At 42.2% G+C, this 19813-nt stretch overlaps 1 protein-coding gene across 1 annotated transcript; it reads right to left on the bottom strand.

The window, feature by feature from the left end:
* Positions 1-759: 759 nt before the first annotated feature.
* On the bottom strand, positions 760-3837 carry LOC132535891 (transcription factor SPT20 homolog). Its single transcript, XM_060183418.1, has 2 exons — positions 918-3837; positions 760-814 (listed from the first exon to the last, which is right to left on the bottom strand). Exons 1-2 carry the CDS (start codon positions 3833-3835, stop codon positions 760-762), a joined length of 2973 nt encoding a protein of 990 aa, XP_060039401.1. The 5' UTR covers positions 3836-3837.
* Positions 3838-19813: the final 15976 nt, after the last annotated feature.

Here is a 19813-nt window from a genome sequence, read left to right as displayed (position 1 = left end):
GAGGTGGCTGAGCTTGCTGAGGTAGGCGGAATGCCTGAGTTTGCTGTGGTGGTTGAGTCTGCTGAGGTGGGTTGGGTGCCTGAGCTAGCTGAGGAGGCCTAAATAGTCGAGGTGACTGAAGGAACTGAGTACGCTGAGGTGACCAGATTGACCAAGGAGGCTGCAGTGGCTGAGCTTGCTGGACTGGCCAAAGTGGCCGAGGTGGCCGAGCTGGCCAAGGTGACCAAAGTGGCCGAGGTGGCCGAGCTGACCAAGGTGACCGTGCTGGTTGACCTGGCTGAGGTGCCTGAACTGGCTGAGGTGACTGAATTGGCTGAGATGTCTCAACAGGCTGAGGTGCCTGAACTGGCTCAGGTGCCTGAACTGGCTCAGGTGCCTGAACTGGCTGAGGTGTCTGAATAGGCTGAGATTCCTGAACTGACTGAGGTGCCTGAACTGGCTGAGCTGCTCTCGTCACCACAGCCATTGGTTGTTGCAAGACTTTTAACTGTTGTAGCTGCTGCTGCTTTAGAGGCTGCAAGACAGACGTGAGCTGCATCCTCTGAGGAAAGTTCTGCCCAGGTCTTCTTTGGGCAGAGCCCAGTTGGGACAACATAAATGCCTGAGGTTGCGTATTTATCATTTCAGCGACATCAGTGACAACAGCTTGTTGAGCAGACACAGATGTTTTCTGACTAGTGGAACTTGAACTTGAACTCTGTGAACTTGAACCCTGTGGCACTGGGTGCTGAGGATGGCGAATGGTGAGCTGCTGTGGAATCAATTGGTACAACTGTTGCTGAGACGGTGGTTGTAGTTGCTGAGGTTGCTGGGTCTTCAGAAAGAATGGGCCTTGAGGAACCTGTGCTAGAGTTACGGGCTTGTGGCCAGAAGGACTATCAATGAAAAGTTGAGCAGCTGTTTGAGAAGGTCCCTGCAATTCACCAGGTGGCGCATCTGATGACTGCTCTTCAGAGAGCTGGCTTTCCGGTATGATTCTTGTGGCAGCAGTGACACCAGTGCTAGAGCCCTGTCCGGGGTTGGGACCACTCTGCAAAGCCTGGACTCCACACACAGGTCCCATCATGCTGATTATGCTGAGGCCAGAAGAACTGGCTGTGTTCTGGGGGCCTGAGGTTCTCTGTGAGATGCTAGTAGAGGAGGGTGAGCTTCTCTGTGAGATATTAGAGGATGGAGCCAAAGTTCTTTGTGAGACATTGGTTAGGACAGTGGATGGGGCTAGAGTTCTCTGTGAGGTGACAGTAGATGGAGCCAGGGTTCTTCGTGATGTATTGACACTGGATGGGGTGGTGGTTCTTTTTGAAATAGCAGTTGAGGTGGCCATGTTTCTTTGGGGTGGCGTGACAGTGGACAAGCCTGAGGTTCTTTTTGAGGACACTGTGGATGAGGCTGGCTTTCTTTGTGTTAAGTTGACATTAGATGAGGTTGGGGCTACTTCTGAAATGGCAGTTGTGGGGGCTGTGGTTCTTTGAGATGAGTGAACAGTAGAATGGACTGAAGGTTTTTTTGAGATGACACTGGATTGTGTGGGTTTTTTTGAAGACTTGACAGTATACTGTGGTGATGTTCCTTTTGAGATGCCAGTGGACTGTGCTACTGATCTTTGTGAAGATCTTTCAGTAGACACAGATGAGGTCCCTTTGGAGACACCAGAGGACTGTGGTATGTTTCTTTTTGAAGATTTGTCAGTTGACACAGATGAGGTCCCTTTGGAGACACCAGAGGACTGTGGTGTGTTTCTTTTTGAAGATTTGTCAGTTGACACAGATGAGGTCCCTTTGGAGACACCAGTGGGCTGTGGTGTGTTTCTTTTTGAGGATTTGTCAATAGACACAGATGAGGTCCCTTTGGAGACACCAGTTGGCTGTGGTGTATTTGTTTTTTGGGACTTGACAGTAGACACAGCTGAGGACTCTTTGGAGACATCAGTGGACTGTGCTGCATTTCTTTGTGGAGTGCTCATCATAGGAAGAGCTGAGGTTTTTTGTGAGATTACAGGAGGTTGTGTTGCCGTTTTTTGTAAAAAGCTGATGGTAGGTGAGGCTAATGTTCCTTGTGAGGTGATAGTAGACTGTACTGCAGCTCTTTGTGAAGAGGTTTCAGTATACACGGCTGAGGACTTTTTTAAAATGCCAGCAGAGGGGGCTGGTGCTCTTTGTGGTGGGTGGACAGCAGAAAGGGATGAAGTTCTTTCTGAGACAGCAGTGGGTTTAGGTGGGATTTTTTCTGGTGAGATGACAACTGGTTCATCCTCTAGGGTTTCTTCTGAGGAGTGGGCAGTTGAGGAGACAAGTGTAGGAATCATGCTACTTGTGTTCATTTCTGGAAAAAGATGGGAAAGACTTGGCACAGAAGATAGAGATGTATGGAACCTGCTTGACTGCCAAGTAGTAAAACTGTTCCCTAAGGAACTTTTTCCTGAGCTTGAGGGAAGGTTGATGGGTGGAGATGGATCTTGGACTCCCTTCCCTGGTATAGAAGTTTGAACTAATACAACTTCAGGCTCTTCTGGCACTGTCTCTGGTGAAAGCTGGCTAACACTGGCTGAGGTACTAGAACTGGGTGACATGACTTGACATTTGGACTTCTTCTGGACCAGTTGCTTGGATTGACTGACAGCCTTCCCAGCATCAGTCTTTGACTCAGGTACAGAGCTATCAGACTGTTCATCAGTTGAAGGTTGGGAGACAGCTAACTGTTTGGCCCATCTGACTTTTTTATGTGGCTTTTTTCCAGAGAATAGTGGATCATTGAGTGATTTCATGAAGGGTAGATTTGTTGTCTGGGATTTATAATCAGTTCCAACTGTAGGAGCAGAAGAAGTGTTACTTGCCTCGGGGGCTTGAGAGACTGTAGGTTGTGTAGTTTCACGCTTCTCAGACATTGTATTCCCCTTAGCATATTTCTCCACAACCACCTCAGAAGGTACAGCCAACTCACAGGGTCTCTGCTTCCACAGATCAACAGAACTTCCTGCTTTAGCTATTTTGAGGTCATACTGCTTAACTGATTTTTTCTCTTTGCTTTTTTTCCAAGAAGTCAGTAATTTCAGCTCAGGAGGAGTGGAATAATCAGCTAGCTCCTGCTGGCGATTCAGAGAGGGCATAGAATGTCTCTTGATGTTCTGTTTCATGGGGTGAGTGTTCATCTTTTGTTGGCTGTAAAGAAGTCTGCTGGCAGTGCAGGCTGCAGTTACAGAAGGCTCAAGGCACAGTGGTTCAGAGGTAGCGAGGAGAAGCTGGCTTTCCAGCTGGAGCTTATCTTCCTCAGTCCACTCCCTGTGCTCGCTGGCTATTGCTTGCACATCGCAGGCCAGGGTCTGCATCGTTGGGCGTAACAGGATGTGCCTACTTTGGTAGTCAGGTACTTCCACATTGCTAGACTGCCTGTAGTCCCGGACTTCTGCTATGACACACCCATCTTGGAAAAGGTTAACTTGAGATCTTTCCAGGATATCCAACAAGATAGGAGGTAGTTCTTCTGCATCCAAGTATTCCAGCAACTCTCTTTGTTCGTAAGGCAGTCGAATGGTCTCTGAATAGGACCCATCCTCCCCCTGGAGCATCAGCGAATATCCCTCATTTCCTGGGTACAGGTTGACCACTAAACAAGGCTGGGATTCTCTTTTAACAAGCTTCTCTAACAAGTTCACATTGGTCTTTAATTCCTCCGTAATCTCAGGCTCTTTTTCACACTCTTCAACATAGATGTCATACAGTTTTTGATGAAGAGATTCTTCTCCAGTTGGAGAGTCTTTTCTTTTAGGCGGGTTCTGTTGGGTGCTCTCAATGACCTGCTCAGCACGATCCAAAGCTTGGTCTAAAGAGTCTTCCATGGTGATATGAGAAAGGGCACTAAAGGAAAAGCAGATATAAGAATAAAAATTTATGGGCGGGCGGTAGAGCAGCGGGTTAAGCGCACGAGTCAAAGTGCAAGGACTGGTGTAAAGATGCCTGTTTGAGTCTCACCCCCCCTCCACCCGATCTCCACCTGTAGGGTGGTCACTTCACAACCGATGAAGCAGGTCTGCAGGTGTCTGTCTTTTTCTCCCCCCATCTTCCCTTTCTCTCTCGATTTCTCTGTCCTATCCAAAGATTGCAGCAATGACAATAATAACAACAACAATGGCAACAAATGGGGGAAAAAAGGTCTCTAGAAGCAGTGGATATGCAGTGCAGGCAGTGAGCATCATCGATAACTCTGTAGGCCAAAAAAGAAAAAGAAAAAAAAAGAGAGTCGGGTGGTAGCGCAGTGGGTTAAGCGCACGTGGCACAAAGCACAAGGACCGGCTTAAGGATCCCAGTTCGAGCTCCCGGCTCCCCACTTGCAGGGAAAGTCGCTTCACAGGTGGTGAAGCAGGTCTGCAGGTGTCTGTCTTTCTCTCACCCTCTCTGTCGTCCCCTCCTCTCTCCATTTCTCTCTGTCCTATCCAACAATGACGACATCAACAACAATAACTACAACAACAAAACAACAAGGGCAACAAAAGGGAATATAAATAATAATAATAATAAATATTTTAAAAAGGAAAGAATGAAAAATTTATGATCCCATCCAAAAATAGGGAGAGGATATGAACAGAATATTCATCCTAGAAGAGATCCAAAAGGCCAATAAACATGAAAAAATGCTCCAATACGGGGGTCGGGCAGTAGCGCAACGGGTTAAGCACACGTGGAGCAAAGCGCAAGGACTGGCTAAGAATTCTGGTTTGAGCCACCCAGCTCCCCACCTGCAGGGGAGTTGCTTCACAAGTAGTGAAGCAGGTCTTCTGGTGTCTATCTTTCTCTCCCCCCTCTCTGTCTTCCCCTCCTCTCTCCGTTTCTCTGTCATATCCAACAACCACGACATCAATAATAATAACAACAACAATAAAAAACAAGGACAACAAAAGGGAAAAATGTTTTAAAAAATGCTCCAGGGAGTCGGGTGGTAGCACAGGAGGTTAAGCGCAGGTGATGCAAAAGGCAAGGACCAGCAGTAAGAATACCAGTTGGAGCCCTCGGTTCCCCACCTGCAGGGGAGTCGCTACACAAGCTGTAAAGCAGGTCTGCAGGTGTCTGTCTTTCTCTCCCCCTCTCTATCTTCCCTTCCTCTCTCCATTTCTCTGTCCTATCCAACGATGACATCAATAACAACAACAATCAAACAAGGGCAACAAAAGGGAAGAAATAAGTATTTTTTAAAAACGTGGAAAAAATGCTCCACGGAGCTGACAGTGGTGCAGCGGGTTAAGCACACATGGCACGAAGCACAAGGACCAGAGTAAGGATACTGGTTTGAGCCCCGGCTCCCCACCTGCAGGGAGTTCACTTCACAGGTGGTGAAGCAGGTCTGCAGGTGTCTAGCTTTCTCTCCCCCTCTGTCTTCCCCTCCTCTCCCCATTTCTCTCTGTCCTATCCAACAACAATGACAGCAATAACAATACTAACTACAACAAAGATGATAAACAACAAGGGCCACAATAGGGAAAAAATTAAAAATTTTTAAAAAATGCTCCAAGGTCCACTCCTCTCCTGGGTCAGCTAGGAATACCAAAGGAGATCACCTGGGACTGCAACAATAAAGGACTAAAATGACTTCAGGAACCTGCCAAATCACCGGTGAGTGCAAACACATGTGGCTCTTAGGCAGAGAGGAGCCTAAGGAGAGATTGAGAGGCTGGTAACAGTCTGACAGTTTACCAGTTGAGGCACCACCTCCAGTCTTTTTTTACCAACAAAAAGACCACTGAAGGGAGGAGAGGACTCCCCTAAGACTCACCAAATGCAACTGTGAGTCTCCATTGCTACTACCCTCGGAGGCTGGAGCAGCAGGGGAGGCCCTGTGCTGACATCAGGGGACAGAGAACTGACCAGGAAACTCAGGAGAAGATCTACACCTCAGTGGATCTAAAGGTGGGGGCCTTTCCACATTGTTCTATTCATGAGAACATGGTGATTAATTGCCTCAGAACCTACAGACTATGAAGGAGACTTGTTTAGCAATTCACAGGGCCCAGCAGTGCTACAGGGAAGAAAAAGAACAAAAGAGGCTTTAACAGTCACTGTGCTCCAACTCAGGGATTGAAATGATATTAAAACAACTGTTAATTTCAACAACTGTGAACTCTTTAAGAACCTTACTTAGACACAAGTCAATCCAGGCAAGAGTGATCAGTAATTTGAAAAGTACTGAGAGAGGGGCCTCATAACATACTATATAAAATGGTTAAACCAACAAGAAAAAATAGTGGAGAAATGAGCCAGGACAAGAGTCCAGCTAAAAGCCCCCCCCCCCAAAGGCTGAAGCACAGAATAATGAGGTCAACATCCAAATGCTAGTTAATGAAATAGTCACCAGAGTGAGTAAAGAGTTTGAAAGAATTTTCGTCAGAAATGCAGAAACAACAAATGAGACTCTGGAAGAAAACACTAATTATCTCAAGGTTATCCGAGAGCTGAAAGCTGAAATAGCTGAGCTAAGAATACAACTAGTTGGACAAACTAAAACAGTATCAGAACAGGGTAATAAAATAGATGAACTTCAGAAAACAGTAGAGGGGAGAGAGACTAGAATAAATGAGGCTGAAGGCAGAATGAGCAAGATGGAGGATTAATTGGAGAAAACTAAAAATAGGGAGTCGGGCTGTAGCGCAGCGGGTTAAGCGCAGGTGGCGCAAAGCACAAGGACTGGCATAAGGATCCCGGTTCGAACCCCGGCTCCCCACCTGCAGGGGAGTCGCTTCACAGGCGGTGAAGCAGGTCTGCAGGTGTCTATCTTTCTCTCCTCCTCTCTGTCTTCCCCTCCTCTCCATTTCTCTCTGTCCTAAAAAAAAAAGAAAACTAAAAATAAAGTGAGAGATCTCAAAAAGAGATTAAGAGATACTTTTTTTTCTTTTTTTTTTTTTATTTAAGAAAGGATTAATTAACAAAACCATAGGGTAGGAGAAGAGATACTTAAAACAACAACAGAGACATACGGGATGACTTTAAAAGAAATAATATGGGAGTCCAGAAGTAGCTCATCAGGTTAAGCACACGTGGCACAAAGCACAAGGATCAGCAAAAGGATCCCGATTTCAGCCCCTGGCTCCCCACCTGCAGGGGAGTCGCTTCACAGGCAGTGAAGCAAGTCTGCAGGTGTCTATCTTTCTCCTTGTCTGTCTTCCTCTGCTCTCTCCATATCTCCATATCTCTGTCCTATCCAACAATGAAGACAACAATAATAACTACAACAATACAACAACAACAGCAACAAAAGGGAATAAATGAATAAATATTAAAAATAAAGAAATAATATACACATTATTGGCTTACCAGAAGAAGAAAGAAAGGGAGGGGAAGAAAGCATTCTTAAGGACATAATAGCTGAAAACTTCTCTAGTCTAGACAAAATAAAAGACATAAAGGCTCAAGAATCCCAGAGGATCACAAACAGAATTAACCCAGACTTAAAGAAACCAAGAAACATCCTATTTAGAATGTAAAGGAGTAAGGATAAAGAAAGGATCCTGAAGGCTCTAAGAGAAAAAACAAAGAGTCACCTACACAGGAAAACACATAAGATTAGCAGCAGACTTCCAGACAAACACTACAGGCCAGAAGGGAACGGCAATCTGTCTGTCAAGTGCTCAATGAGAAAGGCTTTCAACCAAGACTACTGTATCCTTCTAGATTGTCATTCAGATTATATGGAGAATTAAAACCTTCTCAGACAAGCATTAGTTAAAAGAATCATCCTGGGGATCAGAAAGTAGCACAGCGGGTTAAGTGCACGTGGCACAAAGCGAAAAGACCCACATAAGGATCCCGGTTCGAGCTCCCGGCTCCCCAACTGCAGGGGAGTCACATTATGGGCAGTGAAGCAGGTCTGCAGGTGTCTGTCTTTCTCTCCCCCTCTCTGTCTTCCCCTGCTCTCTTCATTTCTCTGTGCTATCCAAAAAAAAAAAAAAACAACATCCAACATCAATAGCAATGATAATAATAACCACAACAATGATAAAAACAACCAGGGTAACAAAAGGAAAAAAAAACCGCCAGGAGCAGCGGCACTGAGCCCCAGCAATTACCCTGGAGGAAAAAAAATGTCCCCCTCTGACTTCCACATCTCTCTTTCTTTCTTTCCTATCTAACGACGACGACATCAATAGTAACAATAATAAACTACAACAATAAAACAAGGGCAACAAAGGAAAAATAAATTTAAAAAAAAGAATCAACTATCACCAAGCCTACCCTGAAAGAAGTTCTGAAAGGTCTCCTATAAACAGACCATAAATAGGCCATATATCAAAACACTAAAAAATCTAAAATAATGGCATTGTTTTATCTTCCACCTATGATATCAATAAATGTCAATGGCGTGAATTCACCTATTAAAAGGCACAGATTAGGAGAATGGATCAGAAAAAACAACCCAATAATATGCTGTCTGCAAGAAACCCACCTAACTCAACAAGACAAACACAGACTCAAAGTGAAAGGATGGAAAACTATCATACAAGCCAATGGCCCACACAAAAAAGGCAGGACAGCTATTCTTATATCTTACACGAGAGACTTTAAAATAAATAAAATTTAAAAGGGTAGGAATTCAGGTGGTAGCACAGTGGGTTAAGCGCACGTGGAGCAAAGCTCAAGGACCAGCATAAAGATCCCAGTTTGAGCCCACAGCTCCCCACCTGCAGGGAAGTTGCTTCACAGGCAGTGAAACAGGTCTGCAGGTGTTTATCTTTCTCTCCCCCTCTCTGTATTTCCTCCTCTCTCCATTTCTCTGTCCTATCCCACCCCCCAAAAAACATCAATAGCAACACTAATAATAACAACAACAACGACAAAAACAACCAGAGTAACTAACAAAAGGGAAAAAAAATGGCTTCCAGGAGCAGTGGCACTGAGCCCCAGCAATTAGCCTGGAGGAAAAAAAAATTATCCCCACTCTGTCTTCCCCTCCTCTCTTCATTTCTCTGTCCTATCCCCGCTAAAAAAACATCAATACCAACAATAATAATAACCACAACAACAATAAAAACAACCAGGGTAACAAAAGGAAAAAAATGGCCTCCAGGAGCAGTGGCACTGAGCCCCAGAAATTAACCTAGAGGAAAAAAAAATGCCCCCCTCTGTCTTCCCCTCTTCTCTTCATTTCTCTCTGTCCTATCTAACAACAATGACATCAGTAAAAAAACCATAATAACTACAACAATAAAACAATAAGGACAACAAAAGGGAAAATAAATTTAAAAACAATTTAAAAACAAACAAACAGAAAAAAAGAATCAACTATCACCAAGCCTACCCTGAAGTAAGTTCTAAAAGATCTCCTATAAACACTCAGACCACCATAAGTAGGCCATATATCAGAACACTAAAAATCTACAAGAATGGCATTAAAATATCTTCAACCCATGATATCAATATATGTCAATGGCCAGAATTCACCTATTATAAGGCACAGAGTAGGAGAATGGATCAGAAAACACAACCCAACAATATGCTGTCAGCAGGAAACCCACCTAACTCAACAAGACAAACACAGACTCAAAGTGAAAGGATGGAAAACTATCATACAAGCTAATGGCCCACACAAAAAAAAGGCTGGAACAGCTATTCTCATATCTTACACAAGAGACTTTAAAATAAATAAAAATTTAAAAGTTAGGGATAGGAAATCAGGTGGTAGCACAGAGGGTTAAGCGCACGTGGAGCAAAGCTCAAGGACCAGCATAAAGATCCCAGTTCAAACCCCCAGGTCCCCCAGCTCCCCCCAGGTTTCCTGCAGGGGAGCTGCTTCACAGGCAGAGAAACAGGTCTATCTATCTTTCTGTCCCCCTCTCTGTCGTCCACATCTCTCTCCATTTCTCTGTCCTAACCAAAAAAAAAAAAAAAATCAATACCACTGATAGTAATAACCACAACATCAATAAAAACAACCAGAGTAACAAAAGTGAAAAAATGGCCTCCAGGAGCAGTGACACTTCTTCTTCTTCTAGCGTTTGCCCTTCTTCCTTAGCCAGTCAACAGGTCAGGTTGAAAGCTGTCAGGAGCTGCTTGTTGCTGGCTTTGAAAGTGACTGGGATCCATGTGGATTCAGTCGGCTAGGAAGGATCATCAGTTTCCCCAATGAATGGGTACTCATGGGATGCACCACGAGAAGGTCGATCCAATGCAGTGACACTGAGCCCCAGCAATTACCCTGGAGGGAAAAAAAAAGCCCCCCCTCCCACCGTCGTCCCCTCCTCTCTTCATTTTTGTCTGTCCTATCTAACAATGACAACATCAATAACAACAACCATAATAACTACAACAATCAAACAACAAGGGTAACAAAAGGGAAAATAAATTTAAAAAAAATAAAAAACAAACAAAAAAAGAATCAACTATCACAAAACCTGCCCTGAGAGAAGTTCTGAAAGGTCTCCTATAAACAGTCAGACAACCATAAATAGGCCATTTATTAGAACACTAAAAATCTACAAGAATGGCGTTAGAATATCTTCAATCTATGATATCAATAAATGTCAATGGCCAGAATTCACGTATTAAAAGGCACAGAGTAGGAGAATGGATCAGAAAACACAACCCAACAGGATGCTGTCTGCAGGAAACCCACCTAACTCAACAAGACAAACACAGACTCAAAGTGAAAGGTTGGAAAACTATCATACAAGCAAAGGCCGAACAAAAAAGGGCAGGAGCAGTTATTCTCTATCTTACACGAGACTTTCAAATAAATAAAATTTTAAAAGTTAGGGATAGGAAATCAGGTGGTAGCACAGTGGGTTAAGCGCACATGGAGCAAAGCTCAAAGACCATAATAGAGATCCCAGTTCGAGTCCCCAGCTCCCCACCTGGAGGGGGGTTGATCCAGAGGTGGTGATGCAGGTCTGCAGGTGTCTATCTTTCTCTCCACTTCTCGGTCTTCCCCTCCACTCTCCATTTCTCTGTCCTATAAAAAAAAAAAAAGACGTCAATAGCAATGATAATAATAACCACAACAACGACAAAAACAACCATGGTAAAAAAAGGGAAAAAAAATTCTCCAGGAGCAGTGGCACTGAGCCCCAGCAATTACCCTGCAGGAAAAAAATCGTCTCCCCTCTGTCTTCCCCTCCTCTCTTCATTTCTTTCTGTCCTAACTAACAACGACATCAATAACAACAACCATAATAACTAGAACAGTAAAATAACGAGGGCAATAAAAGGGAAAATAAATTTTAAAACATTAAAAATAAAAAGAATCAACTATCCCCAAGCCTTCCCTGAAAGAAGTTCTGAAAGGTCTCCTATAAACACTCAGACCACAATAAATAGGCCATTTATTAGAACACTAAAAATCTACAAGAATGGCATTAAAATATCTTCAATCTATGATATCAATATATGTCAATGGACAGAATTCACTTATTAAAGGCACAGAGTAGGAAGATGGATCAGAAAGCACAACCCAACAATATTCTGTCTGCAGGAAACCCACCTAACTCAACAAGACAAACACAGACTCAAAGTGAAAGGATGGAAAACTATCATACAAGCCAATGGCCCACACAAAAAGGGGCAAAAGCAGCTATTCTCATGTCTTAAATAGAGACTTTAAAATAAATAAAATTTTAAAAGTTAGGGATAGGAAATCAGGTGGTAGCACAGTGGGTTAAGCGCACGTGGAGCAAAGCTCAAGGACCAGCATAAAGACCCCGGTTCAAGCCCCCAGATCCCCACCTGGTGGCGAGTTGATTCACAGGAGGTGAAGGTCTGCAGTTGGTCTATCTTACTCTCCACTTCTCTGTCTTCCCCTCCTCTCTCCATTTCTCTGTCCTACAAAAGAAAAAAACATCAATAGCAATGATACTAATAACCACAACAATGACAAAAACATCCAGGGTAACAAAAGGGGAAAAAAGCATCCAGGAGCAGTGGCACTGAACCCCAGCAATTACCCTGCAGGAAAAAAATCGTCCCCCCTATGTTGTCCCCTACTCTCTTCATTTCTCTCTGTCCTATCTAACAATGACAACATCAATAACAACAACCATAATAACTACAACAATAAAACAACAAGGGCAACAAAAGGGAAAATAAATTTTAAAAAAATTAAAAACAAACAAAAAAAGAATCAAATATCACCAAGCCTTCCCTGAAAGATTATGAAAGGTCTCCTATAAACAGTCAGACCACCATAAATAGGCCATATATCAGAACACTAAAAATCTACAAGAATGGCATTAAAATATCTTCAATCTAGGATATCAATAAATGTCAATGGCCTGAATTCACCTATTATAAGGCACAGAGTAGGAGAATGGATGAGAAAAAACAACCCAACAGTATGCTGTCTGCAGGAAACCAATCTAACTCAACAAGACAAACACAGACTCAAAGTGAAAGGTTGGAAAACTATCATACAAGCCAATGGCCCACACAAAAAAGGGCAGGAGCAGCTATTCTCATATCTTACACAAGAGACTTTCAAATAAATAAAATTTTAAAAGTTAGGGATAGGAAATCAGGTGGTAGCACAGTGGGTTAAGCGCACGTAGAGCAAAGCTCAAGGACCAGCATAAAGACCCCAGTTCGAGCCCCCAGATCCACACCTGGCGGGGAGTTGATTCATAGGAGGTGAAGGTCTGCAGTTGGCCTATCTTACTCTCCACTTCTCTGTCTTCCCCTCCTCTCTCCATTTCTTTGTCCTATAAAATAAAAATCAATAGCAATGATACTAATAACCACAACAACGACAAAAAAATACAGGGTAACAAAAGGGAAAAAATGGCCTCCAGGAACAGTGGCACTGAGCCCCAGCAATTACCCTGCAGGAAAAAATATCGTCACCAATCGGTCTTCCCCACCTCTCTTGACTTCTCTCTCCTATTGCCCAAAAAGCATCAATAATAATAACCACAACAACAATAAAAAAACAGGGTAACAAAAGGGAAATAATGGCCTTTAGGAGCAGTGGAACTGAGCCGAGCAATTACCCTGGAGGTAAAAAAAAAAAACACACCCCCCTGTCTTCCCCTCCTCTCTCCATTTCTCTCTGTCCTATCTAACAACGATGACATCAATAACAACAACCATAATAACTACAACAATAGAACAACAAGGGCAACAAAAGGGAAATTTTTTAATTTAAAAAACAAACAAAAAAAGAAAGAATCAAATATCACCAAGCCTGCCCTGAAAGAAGTTCTGAAAGGTCTCCTATAAACACTCAGACCACCATAAATAGGCCATTTATCAGAACAGTAAAAATCTATAAGAATGGCGTTAAAATATCTTCAACTATTGATATCAATAAATCTCAATGGCCAGAATTCACCTATTAAATGGCACAGAGTAGGGGAATGGATCAGAAAAAACAACCCAACAATAATGCTGTCTGCAGGAAACCCACCTAACTCAACAAGACAAACACAGACTCAAAGTGAAAGGATGGAAAACTATCATACAAGCCAATGGCCCACACAAAAAAGGGCAAAAGCAGCTATTGTTATGTCTTACACGAGAGACTTTCAAATAAATAAAATTTTAAAAGTTAGGGATAAGAAATCAGGTGGTAGCACAGTGGGTTAAGCACACGTGGAGCAAAGCTCAAGGACCAGCTTAAAGACCCCAGTTCGAGCCCCCAGATCCCCACCTGGCAGGGAGTTGATTCACTGGAGGAAAAGGTCTGCAGTTGGTCTACCTTTCTCTCCACTTCTCTGTCTTCCCCGCCTCTCTCCATTTCTCTGTCCTATAAAAAAAAAAACACACATCAATAACAATGATACTAATATCAGCAACAACGACAAAAACATCCAGGGTAACAAAAGGGAAAAAAAAGCCTCCAGGAGCAGTGGCACTGAACCCCAGCAATTACCCTGCAGGAAAAAAATCATCCCCTCTATGTTGTCCCCTACTCTCTTCATTTCTCTCTGTCCTATCTAACAACGACAACATCAATAACAACAACCATAATAACTACAACAAGAAAAAAAGGGCAACAAAAGGGAAAATAAATTTAAAAAAATTTTAAAAACAAACAAAAAAAGAATCAAATATCACCAAGCCTGCCCTGAAAGAAGTTCTGAAAAGTCTTCTATAAACAGTCAGACCACCATAAATAGGCCATTTATCAGAATACTAAAAATCTACAAGAATTGCGTTAAAATATCTTCAACTATTGATATCAATAAATCTCAATGGCCAGAATTCACCTATTAAATGGCACAGAGTAGGAGAATGGATCAGAAAAAACAACCCAACTATATGCTGTCTGCAGGAAACCCACCTAACTGAGCAAGACAAACACAGACACAAAGTGAAAGGATGCAAAACTATCATACAAGTCAATGGCCCACACACAAAAAGGCAGGAACAGCTATTCACATATCTTACACAAGAGACTTTCGAATAAATAAAATTTTAAAAGTTAGGGATAGGAAATCAGGTGGTAGCACAGTGGGTTAAGCGCACGTGGAGCAAAGCTCAAGGACCAGCATAAAGACCCCAGTTCGAGCCCCCAGATCCCCACCTGGCGGGGAGTTGATTCACTGGAGGAAAAGGTCTGCAGTTGGTCTATCTTACTCTCCACTTCTCTGTCTTCCCCTCCTCTCTCCATTTCTCTGTCCTATAAAAGAAAAAAAATCAACAGCAATGATACTAATAACCACAACATCGACAAAAACATCCAGGGTAAAAAAAGAGAAAAAAAGCATCCAGGAGCAGTGGCACTGAGACCCAGCAATACCCTGCAGGAAAAAAATCGTCCCCTCTATGTTGTCCCCTACTCTCTTCATTTCTCTCTGTCCTATCTAACAATGACAACGTCAATAACAACAACCATAATAACTACAACAATGAAACAACAAGGGCAACAAAAGGGAAAATAAATTTAAAAAAATTAAAAAAACAAACAAACAAAAAAAGAATCAACTATCACCAAGCCTTCCCGGAAAGAAGTTCTGAAAGGTCTTCTATAAACAGTCAGACCACCATAAATAGGCCATATATCAGAACAGTAAAAATCTACAAGAATGGCGTTAAAATATCTTCAATCTAGGATATCAATAAATGTCAATGGCCTGAATTCACCTATTATAAGGCACAGAGTAGGAGAATGGATCAGAAAAAACAACCCAACAGGATGCTGTCTGCAGGAAACCCACCTAACTCAACAAGACAAACACAGACTCAAAGTGAAAGGTTGGAAAACTATCATACAAGCCAAAGGCCCAACAAAAAAGGGCAGGAGCAGTTATTCTCATATCTTACACGAGACTTTCAAATAAATAAAATTTTAAAAGTTAGGGATAGGAAATCAGGTGGTAGCACAGTGGGTTAAGCGCACATAGAGCAAAGCTCAAGGACCAGCATAAAGACTCCAGTTCGAGCCCCTAGATCCCCACCTGGCGGGGAGTTGATTCACTGGAGGAAAAAGTCTGCAGTTGGTCTATCTTTCTCTCCACGTCTCTGTCTTCCCCTCCTCTCTCCATTTCTCTGTCCTATAAAAAAAAAAAAACACATCAATAGCAATGATACTAATAACCACAACAACGACAAAAACATCCAGGGTAACAAAAGGGAAAAAAAGCATCCAGGAGCAGTGGCACTGAACCCCAGCAATTACCCTGCAGGAAAAAAATCGTCCCCCCTATGTTGTCCCCTACTCTCTTCATTTCTCTCTGTCCTATCTAACAACGACAACATCAATAACAACAACCATAATAACTACAACAATAAAACAACAAGGGCAACAAAAGGGAAAATAAATTTAAAAAAAAATTAAAAAACAAACAAACAAAAAAAGAATCAACTATCACCAAGCCTTCCCTGAAAGAAGTTCTGAAAGGTCTTCTATAAACAGTCAGACCACCATAAATAGGCCATATATCAGAACAGTAAAAATCTACAAGAATGGCGTTAAAATATCTTCAATCTAGGATATCAATAAATGTCAATGGCCTGAATTCACTTATAATAAGGCACAGAGTAGGAGAATGAATCAGAAAAAACAACCCAACAGGATGCTGTCTGCAGGAAACCCACCTAACTCAACAAGACAAACACAGACTCAAAGTGAAAGGTTGGAAAACTATCTTATAAGCCAATGGCCCACACAAAAAAGGCCAGGAGCAGCTATTCTCATATCTTACACAAGAGACTTTCAAATAAATAAAATTTTAAAAGTTAGGGATAGGAAATCAGGTGGTAGCACAGTGGGTTAAGCGCACGTAGAGCAAAGCTCAAGGACCAGCATAAAGACCCCAGTTCGAGCCCCTAGATCCCCACCTGGCGGGGAGTTGATTCACTGGAGGAAAAGGTCTGCAGTTGGTCTATCTTTCTCTCCACGTCTCTGTCTTCCCCTCCTCTCTCCATTTCTCTGTCCTATAAAAAAAAAAAACACATCAATAGCAATGATACTAATAACCACAACAACGACAAAAACATCCAGGGTAACAAAAGGGAAAAAAAGCATCCAGGAGCAGTGGCACTGAACCCCAGCAATTACCCTGCAGGAAAAAAATCGTCCCCCCTATGTTGTCCCCTACTCTCTTCATTTCTCTCTGTCCTATCTAACAACGACAACATCAATAACAACAACCATAATAACTACAACAATAAAACAACAAGGGCAACAAAAGGGAAAATAAATTTTAAAAAAATTTAAAAAACAAACAAACAAAAAAAGAATCAACTATCACCAAGCCTTCCCTGAAAGAAGTTCTGAAAGGTCTTCTATAAACAGTCAGACCACCATAAATAGGCCATATATCAGAACAGTAAAAATCTACAAGAATGGCGTTAAAATATCTTCAATCTAGGATATCAATAAATGTCAATGGCCTGAATTCACCTATTATAAGGCACAGAGTAGGAGAATGGATGAGAAAAAACAACCCAACAGGATGCTGTCTGCAGGAAACCCACCTAACTCAACAAGACAAACACAGACTCAAAGTGAAAGGTTGGAAAACTATCATATAAGCCAATGGCCCACACAAAAAAGGCCAGGAGCAGCTATTCTCATATCTTACACAAGAGACTTTCAAATAAATAAAATTTTAAAAGTTAGGGATAGGAAATCAGGTGGTAGCACAGTGGGTTAAGCGCACGTAGAGCAAAGCTCAAGGACCAGCATAAAGACCCCAGTTCGAGCCCCCAGATCCCCACCTGGCGGGGAGTTGATTCACTGGAGGAAAAGGTCTGCAGTTGGTCTATCTTTCTCTCCACGTCTCTGTCTTCCCCTCCTCTCTCCATTTCTCTGTCCTATAAAAAAAAAAAAACACATCAATAGCAATGATACTAATAACCACAACAACGACAAAAACATCCAGGGTAACAAAAGGGAAAAAAAGCATCCAGGAGCAGTGGCACTGAAACCCAGTAATACCCTGCAGGAAAAAAATCATCCCCTCTATGTTGTCCCCTACTCTCTTCATTTCTCTCTGTCCTATCTAACAATGACAACATCAATAACAACAACCATAATAACTACAACAATAAAACAACAAGGGCAACAAAAGGGAAAATAAATTTTAAAAAATTTAAAAAACAAACAAACAAAAAAAGAATCAAATATCACCAAGCCTGCCCTGAAAGAAGTTCTGAAAGGTCTTCTATAAACAGTCAGACCACCATAAATAGGCCATATATCAGAACAGTAAAAATCTACAAGAATGGCGTTAAAATATCTTCAACCTAGGATATCAATAAATGTCAATGGCCTGAATTCACCTATTATAAGGCACAGAGTAGGAGAATGGATCAGAAAAAACAACCCAACAGGATGCTGTCTGCAGGAAACCCACCTAACTCAATAAGACAAACACAGACTCAAAGTGAAAGGTTGGAAAACTATCGTATAAGCCAATGGCCCACACAAAGAAGGCCAGGAGCAGCTATTCTCATATCTTACACAAGAGACTTTCAAATAAATAAAATTTTAAAAGTTAGGGATAGGAAATCAGGTGGTAGCACAGTGGGTTAAGCGCACGTAGAGCAAAGCTCAAGGACCAGCATAAAGACCCCAGTTCGAGCCCCCAGATCCCCACCTGGCGGGGAGTTGATTCACTGGAGGAAAAGGTCTGCAGTTGGTCTATCTTTCTCTCCACGTCTCTGTCTTCCCCTCCTCTCTCCATTTCTCTGTCCTATAAAAAAAAAAAACACATCAATAGCAATGATACTAATAACCACATCAACGACAAAAACATCCAGGGTAACAAAAGGGAAAAAAAGCATCCAGGAGCAGTGGCACTGAAACCCAGTAATACCCTGCAGGAAAAAAATCATCCCCTCTATGTTGTCCCCTACTCTCTTCATTTCTCTCTGTCCTATCTAACAATGACAACATCAATAACAACAACCATAATAACTACAACAATAAAACAACAAGGGCAACAAAAGGGAAAATAAATTTTAAAAAATTTAAAAAACAAACAAACAAAAAAAGAATCAAATATCACCAAGCCTGCCCTGAAAGAAGTTCTGAAAGGTCTTCTATAAACAGTCAGACCACCATAAATAGGCCATATATCAGAACAGTAAAAATCTACAAGAATGGCGTTAAAATATCTTCAACCTAGGATATCAATAAATGTCAATGGCCTGAATTCACCTATTATAAGGCACAGAGTAGGAGAATGGATCAGAAAAAACAACCCAACAGGATGCTGTCTGCAGGAAACCCACCTAACTCAATAAGACAAACACAGACTCAAAGTGAAAGGTTGGAAAACTATCGTATAAGCCAATGGCCCACACAAAGAAGGCCAGGAGCAGCTATTCTCATATCTTACACAAGAGACTTTCAAATAAATAAAATTTTAAAAGTTAGGGATAGGAAATCAGGTGGTAGCACAGTGGGTTAAGCGCACGTAGAGCAAAGCTCAAGGACCAGCTTAAAGACCCCAGTTCGAGCCCCCAGATCCCCACCTGGCGGGGAGTTGATTCACTGGAGGAAAAGGTCTGCAGTTGGTCTATCCTTCTCTCCACTTCTCTGTCTTCCCCTCCTCTCTCCATTTCTCTGTCCTATAAAAAAAAAAAACACATCAATAGCAATGATACTAATAACCACATCAACGACAAAAACATCCAGGGTAACAAAGGGGGAAAAAGCATCCAGGAGCAGTGGCACTGAACCCCAGCAATTACCCTGCAGGAAAAAAATCGTCCCCTCTATGTTGTCCCCTACTCTCTTCATTTCTCTCTGTCCTATCTAACAATGACAACATCAATAACAACAACCATAATAACTACAACAATAAAACAACAAGGGCAATAAATTTTTAAAAAATTAAAAAACAAACAAAAAAAGAATCAACTATCACCAAGCCTTCCCTGAAAGAAGTTCTGAAAGGTCTCCTATAAACAGTCAGACCACCATAAATAGGCCATTTATCAGAACAGTAAAAATCTACAAGAATGGCGTTAAAATATCTTCAATCTAGGATATCAATAAATGTCAATGGCCTGAATTCACCTATTGTAAGGCACAGAGTAAGAGAATGGATCAGAAAAAACAACCCAACAGGATGCTGTCTGCAGGAAACCCACCTAACTCAACAAGACAAACACAGATTCAAAGTGAAAGGTTGGAAAACTATCTTATAAGCCAATGGCCCACACAAATAAGGGCAGGAGCAGCTATTCTCATATCTTACACAAGAGACTTTCAAATAAATAACATTTTAAAAGTTAGGGATAGGAAATCAGGTGGTAGCACAGTGGGTTAAGCGCACGTGGAGCAAAGCTCAAGGACCAGCATAAAGACCCCAGTTTGAGCCCCCTGATCCCAACCTGGCGGGGAGTTGATTCACTGGAGGAAAAGGTCTGCAGTTGGTCTATCTTACTCTCCA

This window comes from Erinaceus europaeus, chromosome X, assembly GCF_950295315.1.
Source record: "Erinaceus europaeus chromosome X, mEriEur2.1, whole genome shotgun sequence".
In the NCBI taxonomy this organism is placed as follows: domain Eukaryota; kingdom Metazoa; phylum Chordata; class Mammalia; order Eulipotyphla; family Erinaceidae; genus Erinaceus; species Erinaceus europaeus.
The sequence above is the reverse complement of the archived record's forward strand: the minus strand, read 5'-3'. Positions and strand labels throughout refer to the sequence as shown.

Excerpts from the sequence above, each read along its gene's own strand:
- LOC132535891 (XM_060183418.1), bottom strand. The coding sequence starts at position 3,835 with ATGGAAGACTCTTTAGACCAAGCTTTGGATCGTGCTGAGCAGGTCATT. Across the intron at positions 815-917 it reads GATGCGCCACCTGGTGAATT|ACCCAGCAACCTCAGCAACT; the intron begins GCAGGGACCTTC and ends TTCTTTCTGAAG.